Source organism: Oryza glaberrima, chromosome 11 (genome assembly GCF_000147395.1).
Source record: "Oryza glaberrima chromosome 11, OglaRS2, whole genome shotgun sequence".
NCBI lineage: Eukaryota > Viridiplantae > Streptophyta > Magnoliopsida > Poales > Poaceae > Oryza > Oryza glaberrima.
This window is the reverse complement of record NC_068336.1, coordinates 5,072,180-5,092,042: the sequence shown is the minus strand read 5'-3', so window position 1 is coordinate 5,092,042 and position 19,863 is coordinate 5,072,180. Positions and strand designations below refer to the sequence as shown.

At 42.9% G+C, this 19,863-nt stretch overlaps 2 protein-coding genes across 2 annotated transcripts; one reads left to right on the top strand and one right to left on the bottom strand.

Annotated features, from left to right (window-relative positions):
• Positions 1 to 12,889: 12,889 nt before the first annotated feature.
• LOC127754675 (non-specific lipid-transfer protein 1-like) lies at positions 12,890 to 13,174 on the bottom strand (the record flags this gene model as incomplete). Its single annotated transcript, XM_052280245.1, has 1 exon — positions 12,890 to 13,174. A coding segment is annotated over exon 1 (279 nt), but the record flags the coding sequence as incomplete, so codon positions are not given.
• Positions 13,175 to 16,483: 3,309 nt separating this feature from the next.
• Positions 16,484 to 18,944, top strand: LOC127754674 (uncharacterized). Its single transcript, XM_052280243.1, has 4 exons — positions 16,484 to 17,598; positions 17,901 to 18,124; positions 18,212 to 18,423; positions 18,504 to 18,944. The coding sequence occupies exons 1-4, from the start codon at positions 16,484 to 16,486 to the stop codon at positions 18,942 to 18,944; spliced, it is 1,992 nt and encodes a 663-aa protein (XP_052136203.1).
• The last annotated feature ends 919 nt before the right edge of the window (positions 18,945 to 19,863 follow it).

The following is a 19,863-nucleotide window of genomic DNA, read 5'->3' as shown; positions in this document are numbered from 1 at the left end:
TCCTCATCCGCGTATGCACGATATGCTTATCGGTGCATGGGGCTAAGCCCACACCGGCCCACAGAAGCGGAAGCAAGCACGTCTGACTTGTTTTTCTCTTTCTCTTTTCTATCTCACGTGATTAGCTTCATATCATTTATATACACAGTGTATGAAAAAAAATGAAATTCGAATGAACTTTATACTGAAAATTTAAAACTTTCAATTTAAATTTGAAAACTTTTAAGTCAAGATTTGAAAACTTTCAACTCAAATTTGAAAACTTTCAACTTAAATTTGAAAACTTTCAGTCAAGATTTGAAAATTTTCAACTCAAATTTGAAAACTTTCAATTGAAATTTTTAAACTTTCAAGTCAAGATTTGAAAACTTTCAACTCAAGATCAAAAACTTTCAAGTCAAAATTTGAAAACTTTCAACTCAAATTCGAAAACTTTCAACTCAAATTTGAAAACTTTCAACTAAACTTTCAATTTGTATTTTAAAATTTTCAACCCAACTATTTTATTTATCATTTCATTAAAAAATCAATTAGTGTAAACCGCTAAAGATTAGCACTAACACATATATTAGCGGAAGGCTCGGAAGGTGCTCGTGTGGGATTGGGAGCAAGTGCGCGTCTGCGCGACTTTGCTTGGCAGCGCTTACACGCCTATTAGCATCACCCGTGGAACGGTGGCAATGACAACAAGAAGAGATCCCCATAGGTGCCAATTTGGTATGACGTTACGCAGTTTTCATAACCCATACATATGAATCTGACAGTTATCACTCAAGTACCAAGATTTTATAATCCGATCCAACTAACAGTAGCTCAACTAGTACACATAATACATATCATAGAGTACCATGAAATAACTCAAGTATCGATAAGATTCACTACTGGAAAAAGGATCTTCAATCATGCTTCATAACCCGACTACAAATACAGGACTAAAGATGTCCATCTTCCTGGTTAAACTAACCGAGATCTAAAATGGATTTTTGTCCCGGTTGGTATTATACCATCTTTAGTCCCGGTTGGTATTGACTATAGTTTTTTTCATTTTATTTTATTGCATTCATATTGATCAAATCATCCCCAAATCGTGAAATCCCCAAACCATCTCTAAATCACAGATCAAATACATCACAAATTCTAAAAAAAAAAATCACAAATACATCACAGATAACTTCACATATTCAATACATCACAAATTCTCAAAAACAAATACATCACAAATCCTCGAAAAAAAAATTCTTCGTCGTCGCTCCACCGCCGCCGCCCCCGCCCGGCCGCTGCCGCCTCCCCTCCCGCCGGATCTGGCGGAGCGGAGGGAGAGGTCGCCTCCTCCCCCACCTAGCCGCCGCCGCCTTCCACGACGCGACGGCTGCAGCCGCCCTCCACGACGCGACGGCCACGGCCGCCTGCCACCTCCCCTCCGGCCACCCCTTCCCGGCAGTCGCCGCCCTCCACGACGCGACGGCCACCACCGCCTGTTGCCTCCCCTCCGGCCGCCCCTGCACGTCCTCCGCCGCCTGCCGCCGGCCGCCGCGACATAGAGGGAGAGGGGAAGGGGAGGAGGGAAAGAGGAGGAGGATTGAGAAGGAGTGGAGGAGGAGGAGATAAAGAAGGAAAGAGAGAGAGGGGGGATAAGATATGGTAGGCAGCCGTGCCAATCGAGGAGGATGTGTGAGAGATTTATTTCTGGTTGATAGTACCAATCGGGATTAAAAATATGATCTTTAGTCCTGATTGGTATCACCAACCGGGACTAATGATCCGGGGGGCCTAACAGCATTTGAACCGGGACTAAAGATCACATACTCCCGTTGCGTTTATAAACCGAGACTAAAAGTTCTTTTTAGTCTCGGTTTTTAGTGCAATCGAGGCTATTGTGGATTTTATCCGACCGGATAAAGATGGTTTCTCCAGTAGCGATTGTATTATTCAGCTAACAAGTTGTAGTAGTAGCTACAGCTATTTACAATAAATCCAGAACCATGTATAGGTAGCCATACTGGTGACACATAACTGTGCTTTGCACAGCCCAAAGCCAAAGGAAGGCCAAACCACTGCTACGGTATACCCTACCAGGTAACCTCATGTTGGTGCGGAGAGCGGAGCTGTGGTCTACTGGTCTGCAGAGCATGAAGCGATACCGAGAAGGAACTTCGTGGACAGCGTCCGAGAGCACAACTGCTTCCATTGGTGGAGACGTACTTTTTAGTCCCGGTTCGTAACCCCTCTGTAGTCCCGGTTTTTAAACCGGTTCAAATACCCGGGACTAAAGATCGATGATCTTTAGACTAAAGAGAGAGGATCTTTAGTCCATATCCTATCAGAATATTGGTAACCGGAACTAAAGAGAGGGTAGCGGCATTGAGATGGTCCCCTTTCTTTTTTTTCTTTTTTATTTTCTCCCGAATCCAGTGGGATATATATACCAAATCAAACCCTAAATCCCCAAATCAAAGTAACATCCCAAATCTACATCACAAATCTTAAAGTTACTTATACACACAAATCAAATACATCACAAATCCTACAAAAATTACAAACATATCAAATACATCACAGATCTATACAAATGTGCAATTATTGGATTACTCAAGACTTCCACTGGATATGATTTTATATGGATAATCGTGGATAGACTTACTAAAACTGCACGATTCATTCCTGTGAAAACAACTTACACTGGAGCACAACTTGCAGAACTCTATATGACAAGAATTGTATGCCTGCGTGGAGTACCAGAGAGAATTATCTCAGACCGCAGTACTCAATTTACTTCACACTTTTGGCAGAAGCTTCATTATGAACTGGGAAGTTATTTGGATTTTAATACAGCATTTCATCCGCAAACTGGAGGACAGATAGAGAGATTAAATCAAACACTAGAATATATGTTAAGAGCTTGTGCTCTAGATTTTTCTACTAGTTGGGATAAATGTTTACCTTATGCAGAATTTTCTTATAACAATAGTTATCAAGCAAATCTGAAAATGTCACCTTATGAAGCCCTTTATGGAAGAAAATGTTGAACACCATTAATATGGACTGAAAGCGGAGAAAGAAGTATACTCGGAACAGACCTTGTAAAGGAAGCTGAAGAAAAAGTTCAACTTATCAGAGACAGACTTAAAACAACCCAATCTCGACAGAAAAGTTATGCAGACTCTAGACGAAGAGAGTTAACTTTTGTAACAGGAGATTATGTATATCCAAAGGTTTCATCTTTACGAGGGATAAAGAGATTTAAGGTAAAAAGAGAAACGAGCCCTTCGATATATTGGACCCTATCAAATAATTGCTAAACATGGAGAAGTAGCCTATCAATTGGCTTTACCTGGCTACTTATCAGACGTATACCCTACATTTCATGTCTCGCAATCAAGAAATGTTGGCGCATTCCAGAAGAAGAAATATCAGTAAGTATTGTTGAAATCGACAAAGATCTAACTTATCTGGAATATCCTATCAGAATATTGGAAGAAGCACACAGAACAACTCGTACCAAGGTGATACAAATGTTAAAAGTCCAATGGAATCATCATACAGAAGATAAAGCAACCTGGGAATGGAAAGATTATTTGCAATCGGAATTTCCGTATCTTTGAAGACTCTTAAGCAAATCTCGGGACGAGATTTATTTAAGGGGGGTAGGTTTGTAACATCCTCAAATTTTTAAACTAAAATTTGACTGCATCATGCTGGCTTTTGACTGGTTTTAATCTTAGATTAGCAAAATCAAAATTCTCTTTAAAAGTTCTCCTTTTATTTTTGATTTTTGGTTCGAGTATTAACCTAGAACCCCCTTAACCTAGTTTACCAATAAACCATAAATTGTTGCCCTATCCTAAACCTTAGTGAATTTAGCAAATTTCCTTCAAATTCCAAAACTTAGAAACTTTCTCTAGATTACTCCTCTATTAGTGAGACTTTGCCTTAGAGCAAAATCTTAGCAAAACCTTTCCAAAACCCTAGATTAAATTCCTTCTCTTTTAGGCAAAATATTCAAAATTTCTAAATAATTCTTTTGGGCCGAAATCCCTTTTTCTCTCTTCCGGCCCATCCCTTTCTCTCTTCTTCCCTTGACCCAGTCGGCCCAAGAGGCAGCCGCCTCTTTTCTCTTCTCTGTGGGCGCGTGTGTGACAGTCGTTGCCGTGCGCCAAGGGAGCGCCGCCACCCACGGCTTGCGCCGCCACCGTCGCCGTGCCGTGTCCTTCCTCTCCCGCCGCCAAAAACCCCTGCAGTCGCCATGTACGCGCGCCGCCGTCGCCGACCAATCACAGGACGAAGCCGGCGCCGCTTTCTTCCGCTCCACTCCACCGGCGCCGTGTTTCCCTTCTCCCTCGCCTCTGCGAACCGCCCTTCGCCGCCTATAAATAGCCGGCCATCCCTCCTCTTTTCCCCAAATCAAACAGAGCTCTCTCTCTCCTCCTATGCCGGTCACCGGCCGATCTCCCTCACCGGTGCCCCGTCGGCCAAGCCCTTGCGCCATCACGTTTGCCTCGACGAGGAGAACCCATTTCACCCCTTTACCCCATCCCTTCCACCTTGAGTTAAGCCATCACCGCCACCTCCCAAATCGGCCGAGCCAAGCTCTTGCCGCCGGCGTTCCGGTCTCCTCCCTCTCCCTCTCCGCCAGCCACCGTCCTCACCAGGTGCATGGTGCTCGGGAACACCACCCGCCGCCGGCGTCGCCGCCTTCCGCCCGCCGGAGAGCCTACGCCCCTCCTCTCCTTCTCCTCTGTTGCTCGGCTGGAAAGAGAAGAAAAGAAGAGAGGAAGAAGAAGATGAGAGGAGGAGAGAGAAAAAGAAAAGAAAAAGAAAGGAAGATTGACAGGTGGGCCCATCAACAGTAAATTTTCGTATTTTCTCTATTTAATTTGAATTCCAAACTTTACAAGCCCATATCTTTTAAAATATAAACCCAATTCCAGTGAAACTTGGGCCAAAGTTCTTCTAAAATCTTTCTCTATCTTTTGAGACCACTTTTTCTATTTTCTTATTTTATTTTATTTTATTTTTGCCTATTTTTGGATTTTATTTGAATCTCTTTTGAATTTGAATTTTATATGCTTAACCCTAGGTCTTGAGGAGTATCCTGACCTATTAGATAATCTCAATCAATCTCACGACATCGAGCAAGGCAAGTTACTATACACCTTTTGATCATTTAAGCCTATATTTTACAAACTATTTATTTATAGCCATTCTATTCAATAGTTTATTTTATTATGCATAATTCAACTATATAAACCCAGATAATTTAGTATTGCTTATTTTGCTTACAATCTAGTAAAAATATCTTATACTTAGATTGGGGCAGTATGTTAGAATTGGATGATTTCTGGGTGGCTAGTACTGTCTCCATCGATATAGTTATTATCAGGTACTTATGTCGAACGAACGGGTACGACCGCAGTTTCTAGAATGGGGACAGACCTAGTCATTATGTTACTTAGCAATGTGGTAACTCTGTGTAGTGGTTCTTATTTTTAAGTCCTCGAGCAGGAGGCAACTATAGTCGCGAAGGGCAATTTCTACCATTACCATGTACAGGTAATTGGTTTGTTGAGCTCAATTATAATTATGGTTATAATTCTAAACCCTGATCGAGATGACGTGGTGTCATATGATCAGTTCCCCTCAAATACCCCGGGAACGCCAGAACTCCTCTCGCTGCTGTTAACGTCACGTTCAAAGCACATGAGGATATAAGTTCATGGAACAGGTACCACAATTGTTAATAACCTAATACTAGGCCATGACTAAGCTAATGAATATTGGCAAGTCGTGGACTGCGGGTAAAGCGTACATCTACTACAGTAGAATATTCATGAAACTATTCGAATAGCCGTGCTCACGGAATTGAGTACCGGGACTCATATGATACCCTGGTTAGAAACCTAAAGTATATGTTTTACAAACTCTTACTTTAATATTTCTAGATTGTCTATAATTGCTTTCTGCAAAGAACTCTACTCCATGCCAACGCATAACATGTTTCCATGGTAACTTGCTGAGTATTGTGAATACTCGCCCTTGCTCTTATTAACCCTTTTTCAGATTCGGGTCAAGAGGAGGACCCCTATGACTATTACTATGATGACCCTGATAACTTAGAAAATCCCTAGAGGTTATATACCTCCCTATTCAAAATGTATTAGAACCTCCGCTGTGTAATATTAACACCTATGTTTAATTAGGTGAGTACCTAACCTTGTAAAACCCCTAGTATTGTAAACTTTAACGTATGCAATAAAGAACCAGCTATATTACATGTATCAATATTTACTGATCCAAGGATTGATACATTAATCTCAGTCGGATCCAAGTTATTAGTTTTGGGACCCGACACATCGGCCGCCGCTGCCACCCGTCCGCCGCACGGCCGCCTCGCTCCGCCGCCGCCACACGGCCGTCGCTGCCCGACTGCCTCGCTCCGCCGCTGCCGCACGACCGCCGCCACCGTCCGCCGCGCAGCCGGCTCGCTTCGTCGCCGCCGCCCGGCCACAGCAGAGAGAGGGGAAGGAAGAGGAGGCGGGGAGGGGGATCGGAGGAGAGGGGAAGGCCAGAAGGGGGAGAAGGGGAGAGGAAGAAGGAAGAAGGGGAGGAGGCGGATACCGAGACTTAGTCTCTCGGCGGTTTTTAATGAAGGAGAGAAAAAAGGGGAGGGGGATACCGAGGAGATATCGGCAGTTTATTTTGGTCCTGGTTGGTATAAACAACCAGGACAAAAAATAGATCTTTATTCCCGGTTGTTTATACCAACCGGGACTTAAAAATAATTGGAGCTTGACTGTACCCACCAACTTGTTTGAACCGGGACTAAAAATGATTAGATCAAAAAAATTTTAAGCGGAACTAAAGATAATCTTCACTTGTGGAGAAACCATCTTTGGTCGGTCAGCCGAAATCCACAATAGTCCCGGATCCAATTAAAACCGGGACTAAAGATGATCTTTAGTCCCGGTTGGTGGCTACAACGGGCATATGTGATCTTTCGTCCCGGTTGTAAAGATGTCAGACGTTGTCAGGCCCCCCGGGATCTTCAATCCCGGTTGGTGTTACCAACCGGGACTAAAGATCCCCCCTATATATATGCCTTCTTCCTCCTCCAGCCCGAGAGCAAGCTTCAAAATTTCTCAAAGAAAGAGGGGAGGTCATGCCAAAATTTCTTTTGAAATTTTTTTAGTGATTATATACAAATCGGAGGTGTCTAAAAGGTTAGTAACTTCATCCTCCAATGTTTTTTGTTGTTATATTACTTTTGCAGCTATGTTTCACACATTTTTTTTTGTCTCCAAAACTTTGTTGTAAGTTGATGAGAGAGAAAATTTGTGTGGGGAAGAAGAATATATAGAAATTTTGTTTGTATACTTAAAAGAATTTTATTCTCATAGTTTAAAATATGATGAAAATTAATCTTAAAAAATAGAAAACAAACTAAATTGTAAATTAAGAGAAGTACAACATTAATATTAGTTTAGAACTTCAAAAATTGTTAATAAGAATTATTTGTTGGATTATTTTATAATTATTAATTGTATGAGTAATGATATGTCATTATTGTATGCTTGTCGAAAGAGTTTTTAATTATTTTATCATTACTGTTTGATTGTCATTATTGTACGAAAATTTATTTATGTACGATTTTTTTTCATTTTACGTAGATGGATCGGCAATGGATGTACGCTAACCGGCGATCCAAAGAGTTTATCGAAGGCGTGCATTATTTTTTGAGAGTGACCTAAGCTAACAAGCCTAATGGTTTTATTTGTTGTCCATGCAATAAGTGTAAGAACCAGAAGGAGTATTCTGCATCCAGGACTATTCATTTCCACTTGTTTGAGTCGGGGTTCATGCCAAGCTATAATTGTTGGACATCCCACGGTGAGCAAGGGGTTGAAATGGAAGAAGATGAAGCGAAGGACGAGAACATTCCCGACTGGGCTCAGTACGCTAGATTTGAAGGAAATCAAACGGGCGAGGTGGACAGGGATGCTGGCGATAACGACGCTGCGGATGATCTTGGTCAGATGTTGCAGGACACAAAGGAGGACTGTGAAAGTGAAAAGGAGGCCCATAAATTGGACCGGATGTCAGAGGACCATAGAACGTCGTTATACCCAGGTTGTGAGCAGGAGCACAAAAAGTTGGATACCACTCTTGAGTTCTTGCAATGGAAGACAAAAAATGGTGTTAGTGACAAGGCATTTGGCGATTTATTGAAACTCGTCAAGAACATTCTTCCAGAGCGAAACAAATTGCCCGAGACAACGTACAAGGCTAAGAAGATAGTCTGCCCTCTAGGACTGGAGGTTCTGAAGATTCACGCATGTCCGAATGATTGTATCCTATATCGCGGTGAGGAGTACGAGAACCTAGAAGCATGCCCTATTTGTAAAGCACTACGATACAAGATTAGACGAGAGGATCCAGGTGAAGTTGACGGGCAGCCAACAAAGAAGAGAATTCCTGCTAAGGTGATGTGGTATTTCCATATATTACCACGGCTAAGGCGTTTGTTCAGGAACAAGGGAAATGTTAGAATGATGCGTTGGCACGCTGAAGAACGTCAACAGGACGGGATGCCGAGACACCCCGCCGATGGTTCGCATTGCCAAAACATCGACAGAAAATTTAAAGACTTTGGAAAGGACGCACGAAACATACGATTTGGTTTAAGTACGGATGGCATGAATCCTTTTGAAGAGATGAGCAGCGGCCATAGCACTTGGCCCGTTACGATGTGTATCTACAACCTCCCCCCTTGGCTATGCATGAAGAGGAAGTACATAATGATGCCGATTATTATTCAACGCCCCAAGCAACCTGGTAACGACATCGATGTGTACCTAAGACCACTGGTCGAAGATCTTAAACTGTTGTGGAAAAAGGAAGGTGTCCCCGTGTGGGTCGAGGACAAACAGTAGGAGTTTAACCTACGAGCGCTGCTATTCGTAACCATCAACGATTGGCCTGCACTTAACAACCTTTTCGGGCAGTCCAACAAGGGGTACAAGGCTTGCACTCACTGTATGGATGAAACAGAAAGTATGTATTTTAAGCATTGTAAGAAGGTTGTGTACATGGGTCATCGTCGATTCCTTGCTGCAAACCACCCGGTACGGAAGAAAGGCAAGCACTTTGAACATAAGGTGGACCACCGTACGAAGCCTAAACATCGCAGCGGAAAAACAGTGTTTGCTATGGTTAAAGATCTTAAATTAGTGTTTGGAAAGGGGCCTGGAAGCCATCCTATAGAGAGCGAAGATGGTCACGCGGCGATGTGGAAAAAGAACTCTATATTTTGGGAGTTACCCTATTGGGAATTCTTGGACGTCCGCCATGCAATCGACGTGATGCACCTCACTAAGAACCTTTGCGTAAACCTTCTTGGTTTCCTAGGTGTATATGGAAAGTCGAAAGATACACTGTAAGCACGTAATGATCTGAAGCATATGGAACAACGCGGCAACCTTCACCCGGAACCAAAAGAGAAAGGAAGCCATTACTTGAGTCCAGCCAGCTACACTCTTAGCAAGGCAGAGAAGAAAAGCATGTTTGAATGCTTGGAGAGCATCAAGGTACCGTCTGGATACTCCACGAGTACAAAGCGAATAATAAGCACGAAGGAGAAGAAGTTCACAAACCTAAAGTCTCATGACTGTCACGTGTTGATGACACAACTACTACCAATTGTAATAAGGGGTATCCTTCCAGACAATGTCCGGACAACAATAACAAAGCAATTTACTTTCATGAACGCAATTTCGCAAAAGGTCATCGATCCGGATAGATTAGAAGCCCTTCAGAATGATGTGGTGCAATGTCTTGTCAGCTTTGAGTTGATATTTCCACCTTCATTTTTCAATATAATGACGCATCTGCTTTATCACCTTGTCAAAGAGATCGGTATTCTCAGGCCTGTGTACCTACACAACATGTTTCCTTTCGAGAGGTACATGGGCGTTCTGAAGAAGTATGTTTATAACCGTGCTCGTCTAGAGGCAAGCATCGCCAAGGAGTATGGAACAGAGGAGGTCATTGAATTCTGCGTAGAATTTATTGAAGACCTTCGCCCAATCGGGGTACCTGAATCACGCCATGAAGGGAGACTACGGGGAAAGGGGACTCTTGGAAGGAAAGCAATAATGACGGTAGACAACAATTTATTCCGTAAAGCCCATTTCACGGTTCTGCAACAATCTTCATTGGTGGCTCCTTACATCGAGGAGCACTTGGCTCTAGTTCGCGCCAGAAACATCGGTAAGTCCGATGCATGGATTACACGGCATCACATTGATACTTTCCCCGCGTGGCTGCGACAACATCTCATGGGTAACGAGACGATTAACCAACAACTGGCCTTTCTGGCGAGGGGATCATCTGGCTCGATCGCGGCATTCTAGGGATATGAGATCAATGGGTACACATTCTACACGAGAGCCCAAAACATGAAGAGCACGAACCAAAACAGCGCTGTTCGTATCGATGCCATGGGACACGATGGAACAACTGGCACGTATTACGGTGCCATCGAGGACATATGGGAACTTGACTATGGTCCTCTCAATGTCCCTCTATTCCGGTGCCAATGGGTTACGTTGACTGGTGGAGGCGTAACGATTGATGACAGTGGGATGACAACGGTTGACCTTAACAAGGTTGGATACTTGGACGAACCTTTTGTCCTTGCCAATGATGTAACGCAAGTCTTTTTACGTGAAGGACATGTCTAGCAAAGGAAAGAAGGGCAAAGGGCCTGACGAGCCGAAGCGCCACGTGGTTCTCCCAGGCAAAAGAAAAATCGTCGGAGTAGAGGACAAGACTAACGAGGATTACGATCAGTTGGATGGGCAACCCCCTTTCACGGTGACGATTGACCCTAGCATCCTCCTATCAAATGAAGACACCCCTTACTCACGTAGCGATCACAAGGAAGGAACAATAGTGAGGAGAAAGTACGTGCGGTCAACCGTCACCGCCGATGTATTGCCGTAATTGTTGTGTACATGATGTAAACTATTTTGGGTGTATTGAATATCCATATAAATCAATTGTTGTATGGCATATGTTAATTATGTATGATTATTAGAATTTTTAACAATTTTAAATCATGCATATGCTAGTTATGTGCGATAATTAGAATTTTTAAAAGTTTTAAATCATGCATGTGGTATTTACATATGTTAATTAGAACTTTTAACAATTTTAAATCCTGCATATGCTAATTATATATGATTATTAGAATTTTTATTAATTTTAAATCATGCATGTGGTATTTACATATGTTAATTAGAATTTTTAACAATTTAATATCATGCATATGCTAATTATATATGATTATTAGAACTTTTAACAATTTTAAACCATTCATGTGCTTATTACATATTATCCACTTAATTTACTACAGACAACAATAATTTTTCGAAGTAATTGTCATTAATTTTTCGACTTTAAATAATTTTAATGCATTATTTACTATTTTAGAAACACATATGTAATGAAATTCAATATTCAGTGCTATTATCTGTAGTCCCGGTTCTTAACCCTAACTGGGTTTAAAAAGAATTTAGAAATAGCGGGAAAATATCTTTAGTCCCGGTTGGTGAGAACAACCGGGATTAAAGATATCTTTACTCCCGGTTCGTAAGAACAAACGGGACTAAAGATCGTTTTTAGTCCCGTTTGTTCTTACGAACCGGGAGTAAAGATATCTTTAGTCCCGGTTGTTCTCACCAATCGGGACTAAAGATTTAGGGGTATATATATTCCTGATGCGCCCTCGTCTTCTCCACCAACACTTAGAAGTTTTTTCCCCGATCTCGGCTTCTCCTTCGCCGCCACTGCCTAGGGCATCCCCGCGCCGACGCCGCCGTCGTATCTCGCCGTCGTCTCGTGGGCGTCGTCGTTGCCGCCTCCGCCGCCTCCCTCTCTCTCTCGACCTCGATCTCTCTCTCTCTCCATACCGCCGCCGCCTCGTTGCCGACGCCGCCGCCGACGTTGACGCGGCCGACCCCGACTACGCCTCCCACTGATGCCGACCCCGACTTCGATGCGGCCGCCACCGCCGACGACGTATAACGTCGCGCCGCCACTGCCGACGACGCCGACGCCACTGCCACGCCGCCGCCCCCGCCTCGGCATGCCACCGCGCCACGCCACCGCCACACCGCCGCCGCCACTACTGCCCCGTCATTGCCGAACATAGACTAAACGTGAATGAACGTGAAGGAGCGAACAAAACGCGAATGAACGTACGTGAACGAAATGTGAACTTAACGAGAACGCGAACGTGAACGAACGTGAATGAAACGTTAACGAATGTGAACGAAACGTGAACGAACGTGAATGAAACGTGAACAGCCGCCTTATACGACACTACGTGAAATACAATATATGTTACTTTGCGTTTAGACTAATACATTTTTTTATATGTTGCAGAAAAGACGTCGTCGTCGTCGTCCCTCATGCCGAAGTGGTAGCTAGCCCTCGAAGGAATTCGCGCAGGCAAGTGATGTAAAGATATGATTGTTAGATTTTTAATATAAGATTATTAGATTTTTAATATAAGATTATTAGATTATTAGACTTACTAAATGTGAGTGTTAGAGATTATTATTAGAGTTTTAGACTTAGCATATGTGAATGTTATAGATTGTTAGAGATTTAATATAAGATTATTATTAGAGTTTTAGTATAGGATTATTAGACTTAGCATATGTGAGTGTTAGACTTAGCATATATGATTATTACAATTTTAATATAAGATTATTAGATTTAATATACGACATTTAGATTTAGCATATATAATTATTTGAGTTCTAATATACGACATTTAGACTTAGCATATATGATTGTTAGAGTTTTGATATAAGATTATTAGATTTTTGAAGTCGACGGCAACGAAGCCGGCGGCGGCATCCTTGACACAGTTGCAGACGGCGACGCGGTTGGTGGGATCGGGGCCATCCGGTTGTGCACGTCGAGGGTCGAGGCTGTTGCAGCTGTAGGGCGTCATCCCGGGGGCGCCGGCGAGGTACGGCATGCACGGCGCCATCAGCTGCGTCACCTGCCCGCACTGCACCGCCGCAGACGCGCCCCCCGTCGCCGCCGCCGCGAGCATGAGGAGGAGGAGGAGGAGGAGGAGGGGCGCTGTCTGAGAGGCCATCGACCGGCGAAGCGAGGACATCCTGTATCTCAACGTCGTCCATGGATGCAGGCAATCTTGGCGGCGTTCATGGCTTGCTCCGACGAACCTCGGCGCGCGTGCTTCGGCAGGGTAGCAGCATTCTTCTACCGAGTGGCTCGATGATGAGCGTGAAGCAGATATCTCAGCGCCATCGTGAGGAAGAAGAGAGCGTCGTCGAAGATGAGCATCGCCGAGGTCGCCGTGGTCGCCTTAACTTGATCAAATCAAAATCTTTACTTTGATCGACTGAGTTTATCCGGCCGGCGACGCGTAAAATACGATAATTACTTCACCCTCAATACTATAAGCATGCATGGCTCATGCATGTACGTACGCAATTGCTCCACCGGCCAATTAGCAAATGCTAGCCGGTAGCCGGTAGCCGGAGCAGCCGCCGCGCGCGGGAAGCACTAGCAGTTCGTCGGCTCGCCTCCGCCTCGCCCTGCGACGGCGGCAGCGACACCCATGAGTCCGACCACCACGCCCCGCCCATGGGTCCTCCGAGCGTCACCACCACCACCATCAACAGCAGCAGCCGGCACAGACTGCCGCCGTCGACACGCAGCAGGCGTCCTCGCCGCAGTTCCTACCGCAGGGCTGGGCCGTCGACGAGCTCCTCTAGTTCTCCGACTGCGAGACCGTCGACAAGGCAGGCCCCACGTCCAACTCCGTGCCCCACGTCGCGGCATCCGGCCCCGCCTCCGCGCCCAACGCTGCGGCACCCGCCCGCGTGGGGCCGCTTCGCCGGCCGCGGCGACGCAGCGCCGTCGACGCCATTCGCGACTGGCTGTCGCCCTCGCTTTCTCCCGCGTCACAGCCGCCGTCGCCACCGCCTCCTCTCCCGCCTCGCCCTGGCGGCCTCCGCCCCCAGCCGCCGGCTGGATTGCCGAGAGGAGTGAAAGAAAGAGAGACGATGAAGGGAGAGAATAGGGAAAGACAGAGGAAGGTGACGTGGCCACGCTGACATGTGGGGCCTACGTGGGTCTCACGCTGACTCAGCAGCCATGTAGAATAAAACCAGGATCAAAACCGCCGAGAGACCTATTGTGACCGGTTTTGTGTGGGACTGCCTACATATTTGTCGGGTGATTTTTAACAAAAAAAAAAATCACCCAGATTTTTTTACACTTAGATTTATATCCAACGGACTACAAAATAAAATAACTAATACAAATTTACTTATTCAATATTTTTATCAAAATTATAGTGTACTTACATATCATATCAACTAAATTTATATATGTAATTTTAGTTATATAGTACATATGTAATTTTAATTATATAGGACTGTAATTTTATATTTTAAATACTTACATGTCATATCAACTTAATTTACAAATGTAATTTTAGTTATATAGGACTGTAATTTTATATTTTAAAGAAAATAACAAATATATATTTACTTACACTTTATTTTTATAAAAATTACAGTGCACTTACATGTCATATCAACTTAATTTACAAATGTAATTTTAGTTATATAGGACTGTAATTTTATATTTTAAAGAAAATAACAAATACATATTTACTTACACTTTATTTTTATCAAAATTACAGTGTACTTACATATCATGTCAACTGAATTTACAAATGTAATTTTAGTTATATATGTCCGTAATTTTAGTTATGTATAAGTTACAGTGTAATTATATACAAGTTACAGTATAAACACTATGATTGTATCGTAATTACACGATGATTGTATTGTAATTACATCTATCAAATTTCTAGAAAAAAATTTATCGGCAAATATATATAAAAAGTTGAATAGAACAGGTTTCTAGCGATGGTGGATTTGTTAGGCATGGCTGCATGGTGGTGTAATCTAGTGTGGGATCCTAGCTTTGGCTTGGTTCAGACTTACGCACAAGATTCAAGTGCAGAGAAGGTCGTCCCGTCCGGCGATCGTCTCCACTCCTCATGCCCAAAGGGACGAGCACAGTGCGAACAAGATCATCCTGACCGGCTGACCACGCATGCAGCCTCCACCATCGTGCGGTCAACAAATCCGTGAAATCACCGGGAAAAAAATCACACGACAGATTTCTAGCGAAATCGGTTTTGTGTAGTTAAGGGATCCCGCATATCTGGTTTTGCGGTTGGAGGACGATTTTGTATCCCGATGACAAGTTGAGGGACCTTCGGTGTACTTTTTCCTTTCACATAACACTGGGTAATATACTAATATTACCTTCCATTGCACTTTGGACCAGGTTACACTGATTTGGGCCGCCATGTCGTCTTCAGCCCAATCCACGTGAGCAGTGGCTGGTGGACTCAGTTCATGGAAGAATTATGCGAAGCCGCCGAGACACGATGCGTAGAAAACTCTGTAAAACAGAAGGCGTGAAAAACTCTGGTTACGGCGAGAGGAACCGCGCGGGAAGTCACGTGGGAGGGCGCGAAGCCGACACCGCGAGGGTTCCAGTGACGCTCTGCCGGCAACGCCGCCACCCACTCAGTAGACGGCAGCCCTCCCTCCCCCAGGCTGTAGCACTGCCCTGATTTGGATTTGGTCGGCCTAATCAGGATTTCGCCAGCGCTGCTCAGTGTGCTGTGGCCGCTCGGCTGCTCTCCTCTAATCAGGATTTGGCCATCTGTTGTAGCCATCAAGCAGCAATGGCTCCATCGTTCTTAATTCTTGCACGGATTGTAAAGGTAATCTACTTTAATCTTCTTCTCTCCTGTGTGTTGGTCCCAGAAGGAGCACATTTCAAAGTTCAATCAGTGCACTTTGTATGCGATGCAATACTAATTAGGATTATTACATAAATTGCACACACTACATAGATGCACTAATAACAGAGCTTCTGCAATTGTGTACTGAATGAATTAGTTTAGTTTCTGAATGTGTGTGCATTTGCACAAGTAAGGTTGCAACCAACTATGTAGTAAGATGTAGCTGTCAGTTTTGCCACTGAAAACAAACAAAGGAGGGCAGGTATATGTACATATTCTGATGATGAGAGATGAGATGAGGCCTTGTACAGTGAATTATTGCCACAACATAGCAAAGATTGTACTTGGGACAATTGCCCCTTGCATTGACTTCTTGTCTTTAGTGGTACTTACCTACAAAATAAAACAACTTAAGTGACTGGTATCTTAATTGGCTAGTAAACTACTTATAAATTAAAATAAACTAATCATTTAAATATTTTTTTCCTAAAACATAATTTCCGATGTTATATTGTTTTAAATGAAGTTGTATTATATATGTTAGCTTCTCCTATGATTCATTTAAACAATTATTGCAAATAGCATTTATATATATACATATGTTGGTGATATAGGATGGCTGGTGAGTATTGGACACTCCGAGTTTTCAAACATGATCGTGGACCAAACACTGATATTTTGGAGAAAAAGATAGAGAGAGATAATATATGCTACTCCAACTTGATCAGGCTAGTGGAAACAGAGGATTATGAATCAAGTGATGACTTATTTTTCACAAGTAGCGATACATACTGTTGTGGCACTTTGACCAAGATTGAAGGTGAAACACATGTGAAGGACATGATCATGGAGAATGACAAGAGCAAGATGGCTAATTTACACTTGTTCAAGGCAATTCAGAGAACACCCTTTTCTCCTCTGAAAATTGATAATGTTGAGGTCATTGCAGGGTCATCTCAGCAGGAAGATAACATTGATTACAACCCTGAACTGATAGGCGTGGCGGACAACCAACATAGCCTTTCAAGTGATGACACAGATCATGAACAAGAAAAGGTCGATTATGTTGAGAAACTAAACGAGATGAAGAGGAAGAGGGAAGATCCAATGACCCATTGTGAAGGTGACACTGATATTGATGATTTGTATACCCCTGAGGACACTGATGTAGATTTGGGTGTTGCAGACATGGACGATATGTCATGTGAGCTGTCTGATCCACCTAGTGAGGATGGTGGATTGAGCACACTTGAATGTGAGACAGACGAAGAGAACAAACCACCACCAGGGAAAAGGAGGAGAGGAAAAGGAATTCAAGTTCAGAGGATTTATTTTGACGAGAGCAATATGATGGACACAAGCCAATTGTGCAAGGGCATGTGTTTTACCGACGCAGGACAATTTAGAAAGGCTTTGAAGTCGTACCACATTGTAAAAGGGAGGGATTATAAGTACACCAGGAATAAAGCTGATAGGATAAAGGTGAAGTGTAGTCAAGATAAGGTTAAGTGTGATTTCTTCATTAGAGCATCACAAGTTGGGAGCAAGAAAACCTTCATGGTTAGAGAGATGATTGCTCCCCACACATGTCCAAGTCATAGAAACTGCACCCGAGTTGACAGCACATGGCTAAGCGAAAGATATGAGGATGACTTTTGGAGTGATCCAAATTGGAAGGTTGAAGCTTTCATGGCCAGATGTGAGGGAAAAAGGCACAGACATATCAAAAAGTAAGGCTTAGGCCATTCCTAACCCAATGACTAGGATGATGTCTATGGTATTAAATAAGCTGCCACCTAGGATGAAAAATGATGTGGCAAGTGAATAAATAAGGAAAGAGAAGAAAACCATGTCTTGCATGAGACATGTTTTATACACAATATCTAAGACATCATGTGAAATAAGTAGCATTAAATTTAAGTATGGAATAGTGGTGTTTGCATTGGAAGAGTAGTATCTAGTACTAGTTTCTTGATGATGTGGAGTTTATGAAAACTATGTCTAGTGTCTTGGGTTGGGAATGATCTTATAGAGCAAGGAGAAAGGCTACAGAGAAGGTTCTGGGCAATAAAGAAAAGCAATACAAGAGGATTAGAGACTATTTGCAAACATTAATTGACACCAACCCAGGCACTACAGCAGTGGTGACAACCATCAATAGAGATGCTTTAGGATTAGCACCAAGATTTAGTGGACTATTCATATGTTTCAGTGCTCAGAAAGAAGGTTTTATAAATGGTTGCAGGCCTTTCATAAGTGAGTTAATAGTATTTGTAAGTAATTTATGACCTACCTTTGTATGATGTCTTTCTGTACTAATATATATATGACTGTAAATTTCAGGTATTGATGGTTGTTTTGTGAAGCTAACAAATGGTGCACAGGTGTTGGCAGCTTCAACAAGGGATGGGAATAACAACATGTTCCCAATTGCATTTGCAGTTGTCGGAAAAGAGGACACAGACAGCTGGACATGGTTCTTAGAAATGTTGAAGTGTGCAATTGGATCCGTAGAAGAACATGGTGGTTGGACCTTCATGTCAGATAGGCAGAAGGTACATACATGTCTAGATTAAAATCATTTCTCGTTAAGTAATGATATTCTTTCAATAAAAATGATCTTATTACTTTGTAGGGCCTTATGAATGCAATCCCAATTGTTTTTCCTGACAGCGAGCATAGATATTGTAAAAGGCATTTGTTGCAAAATATGGGCAACAAAGGTTGGAGAGGTGAGAAATACAAGGGCTTTGTTGATGTTGCAGTTTATGCCACAACTGTGTGGGACTATGATAAAGCTATGGAAGACCTAAAAAAATTGAACTTGAAAGCTTGGGAATGGCTTACTGCAATTGGCAAGGAACACTTCAGTAGGCATGCTTTCTCACCTAAAGCAAAGTCAGACCTAGTTGTCAATAATTTGAGTGAGGTGTTCAATAAATATATTCTAGATGCAAGGGACAAACCCATTGTCACTATGGTCGAACACATAAGGAGAAAAATAATGGTAAGGTTATCTTTAAAGAGGCAAGGAGGGGATGTTGCACAGTGGGAGATTACACCAATTCTGGCATGAAAACTAGAGATGGAGAAGAATCATGCAAGATATTGCTGGTGTTATCAGTCTAACTTAACTACTTGGGAAGTTCATTGCTCAGATAGATCTTTTGCAGTGGACATAAGTGCAAGGACATGTGCATGTCACAAATGGCAACTAACAGGAATTCCTTGCAAACATGCTGTTTGTGCTTTATACAAGGCAGGGCATACACCCGAAGATTATGTCGCTGATTATTTTAGGAAGGATGCTTATATGAGAACATATACTGCAGTTATCTATCCAGTCCCTGATGAGCACTGCAGAAGCAGATGATACCAGTTTTGAGCTCACCTAGCTGTAAATTCGTAGTCGTCAGAGGCATCGAACAAATTTACATTGTAATAGTCCTCTCTAATACATTATTCATTGCGACAAACTAATACATTATTCATTGCGACAAAGAGCAAATGTTGAAGAAGCAGTGGAGATTTGCACTACCTTGGAACCTGGGCTTCTAAGGGCTTGTTTGTTTCAATTTAAGATTATTGTAATCCAGATTATTAAGCCATAGGGATGTAAGTGAGTAGTCTCGCTACCCGTATAAAAACCCGCTTGTTAATTCATTTCTCACATGATAGTACAAATTTTAGAAGAAAAAAAAGAACTAAAAGTGAGATAAGTGGGCTAAAAAAAACATGCTTGCCCGCCCCGCTTGCATCCCTATTAAGCCAAATTACTATAAGCTAGATTATAATAAGCAATTGTAGAATAAGCTATGAGTTGTTTAATAATTCTCTGGATTATTGAATACATGAATTATTGGGTTTGGGAGGATGAGAAGGCGGCGACAATATGGCTTGAGGAAGCAGTTGGGGCATAGGGCGAGGGCTTGGGAAGGATTCGCACGCTTGGGGAAGGAGCCGAGGTGCAGGGTGAGAGCTTGGGGAAGGATTCG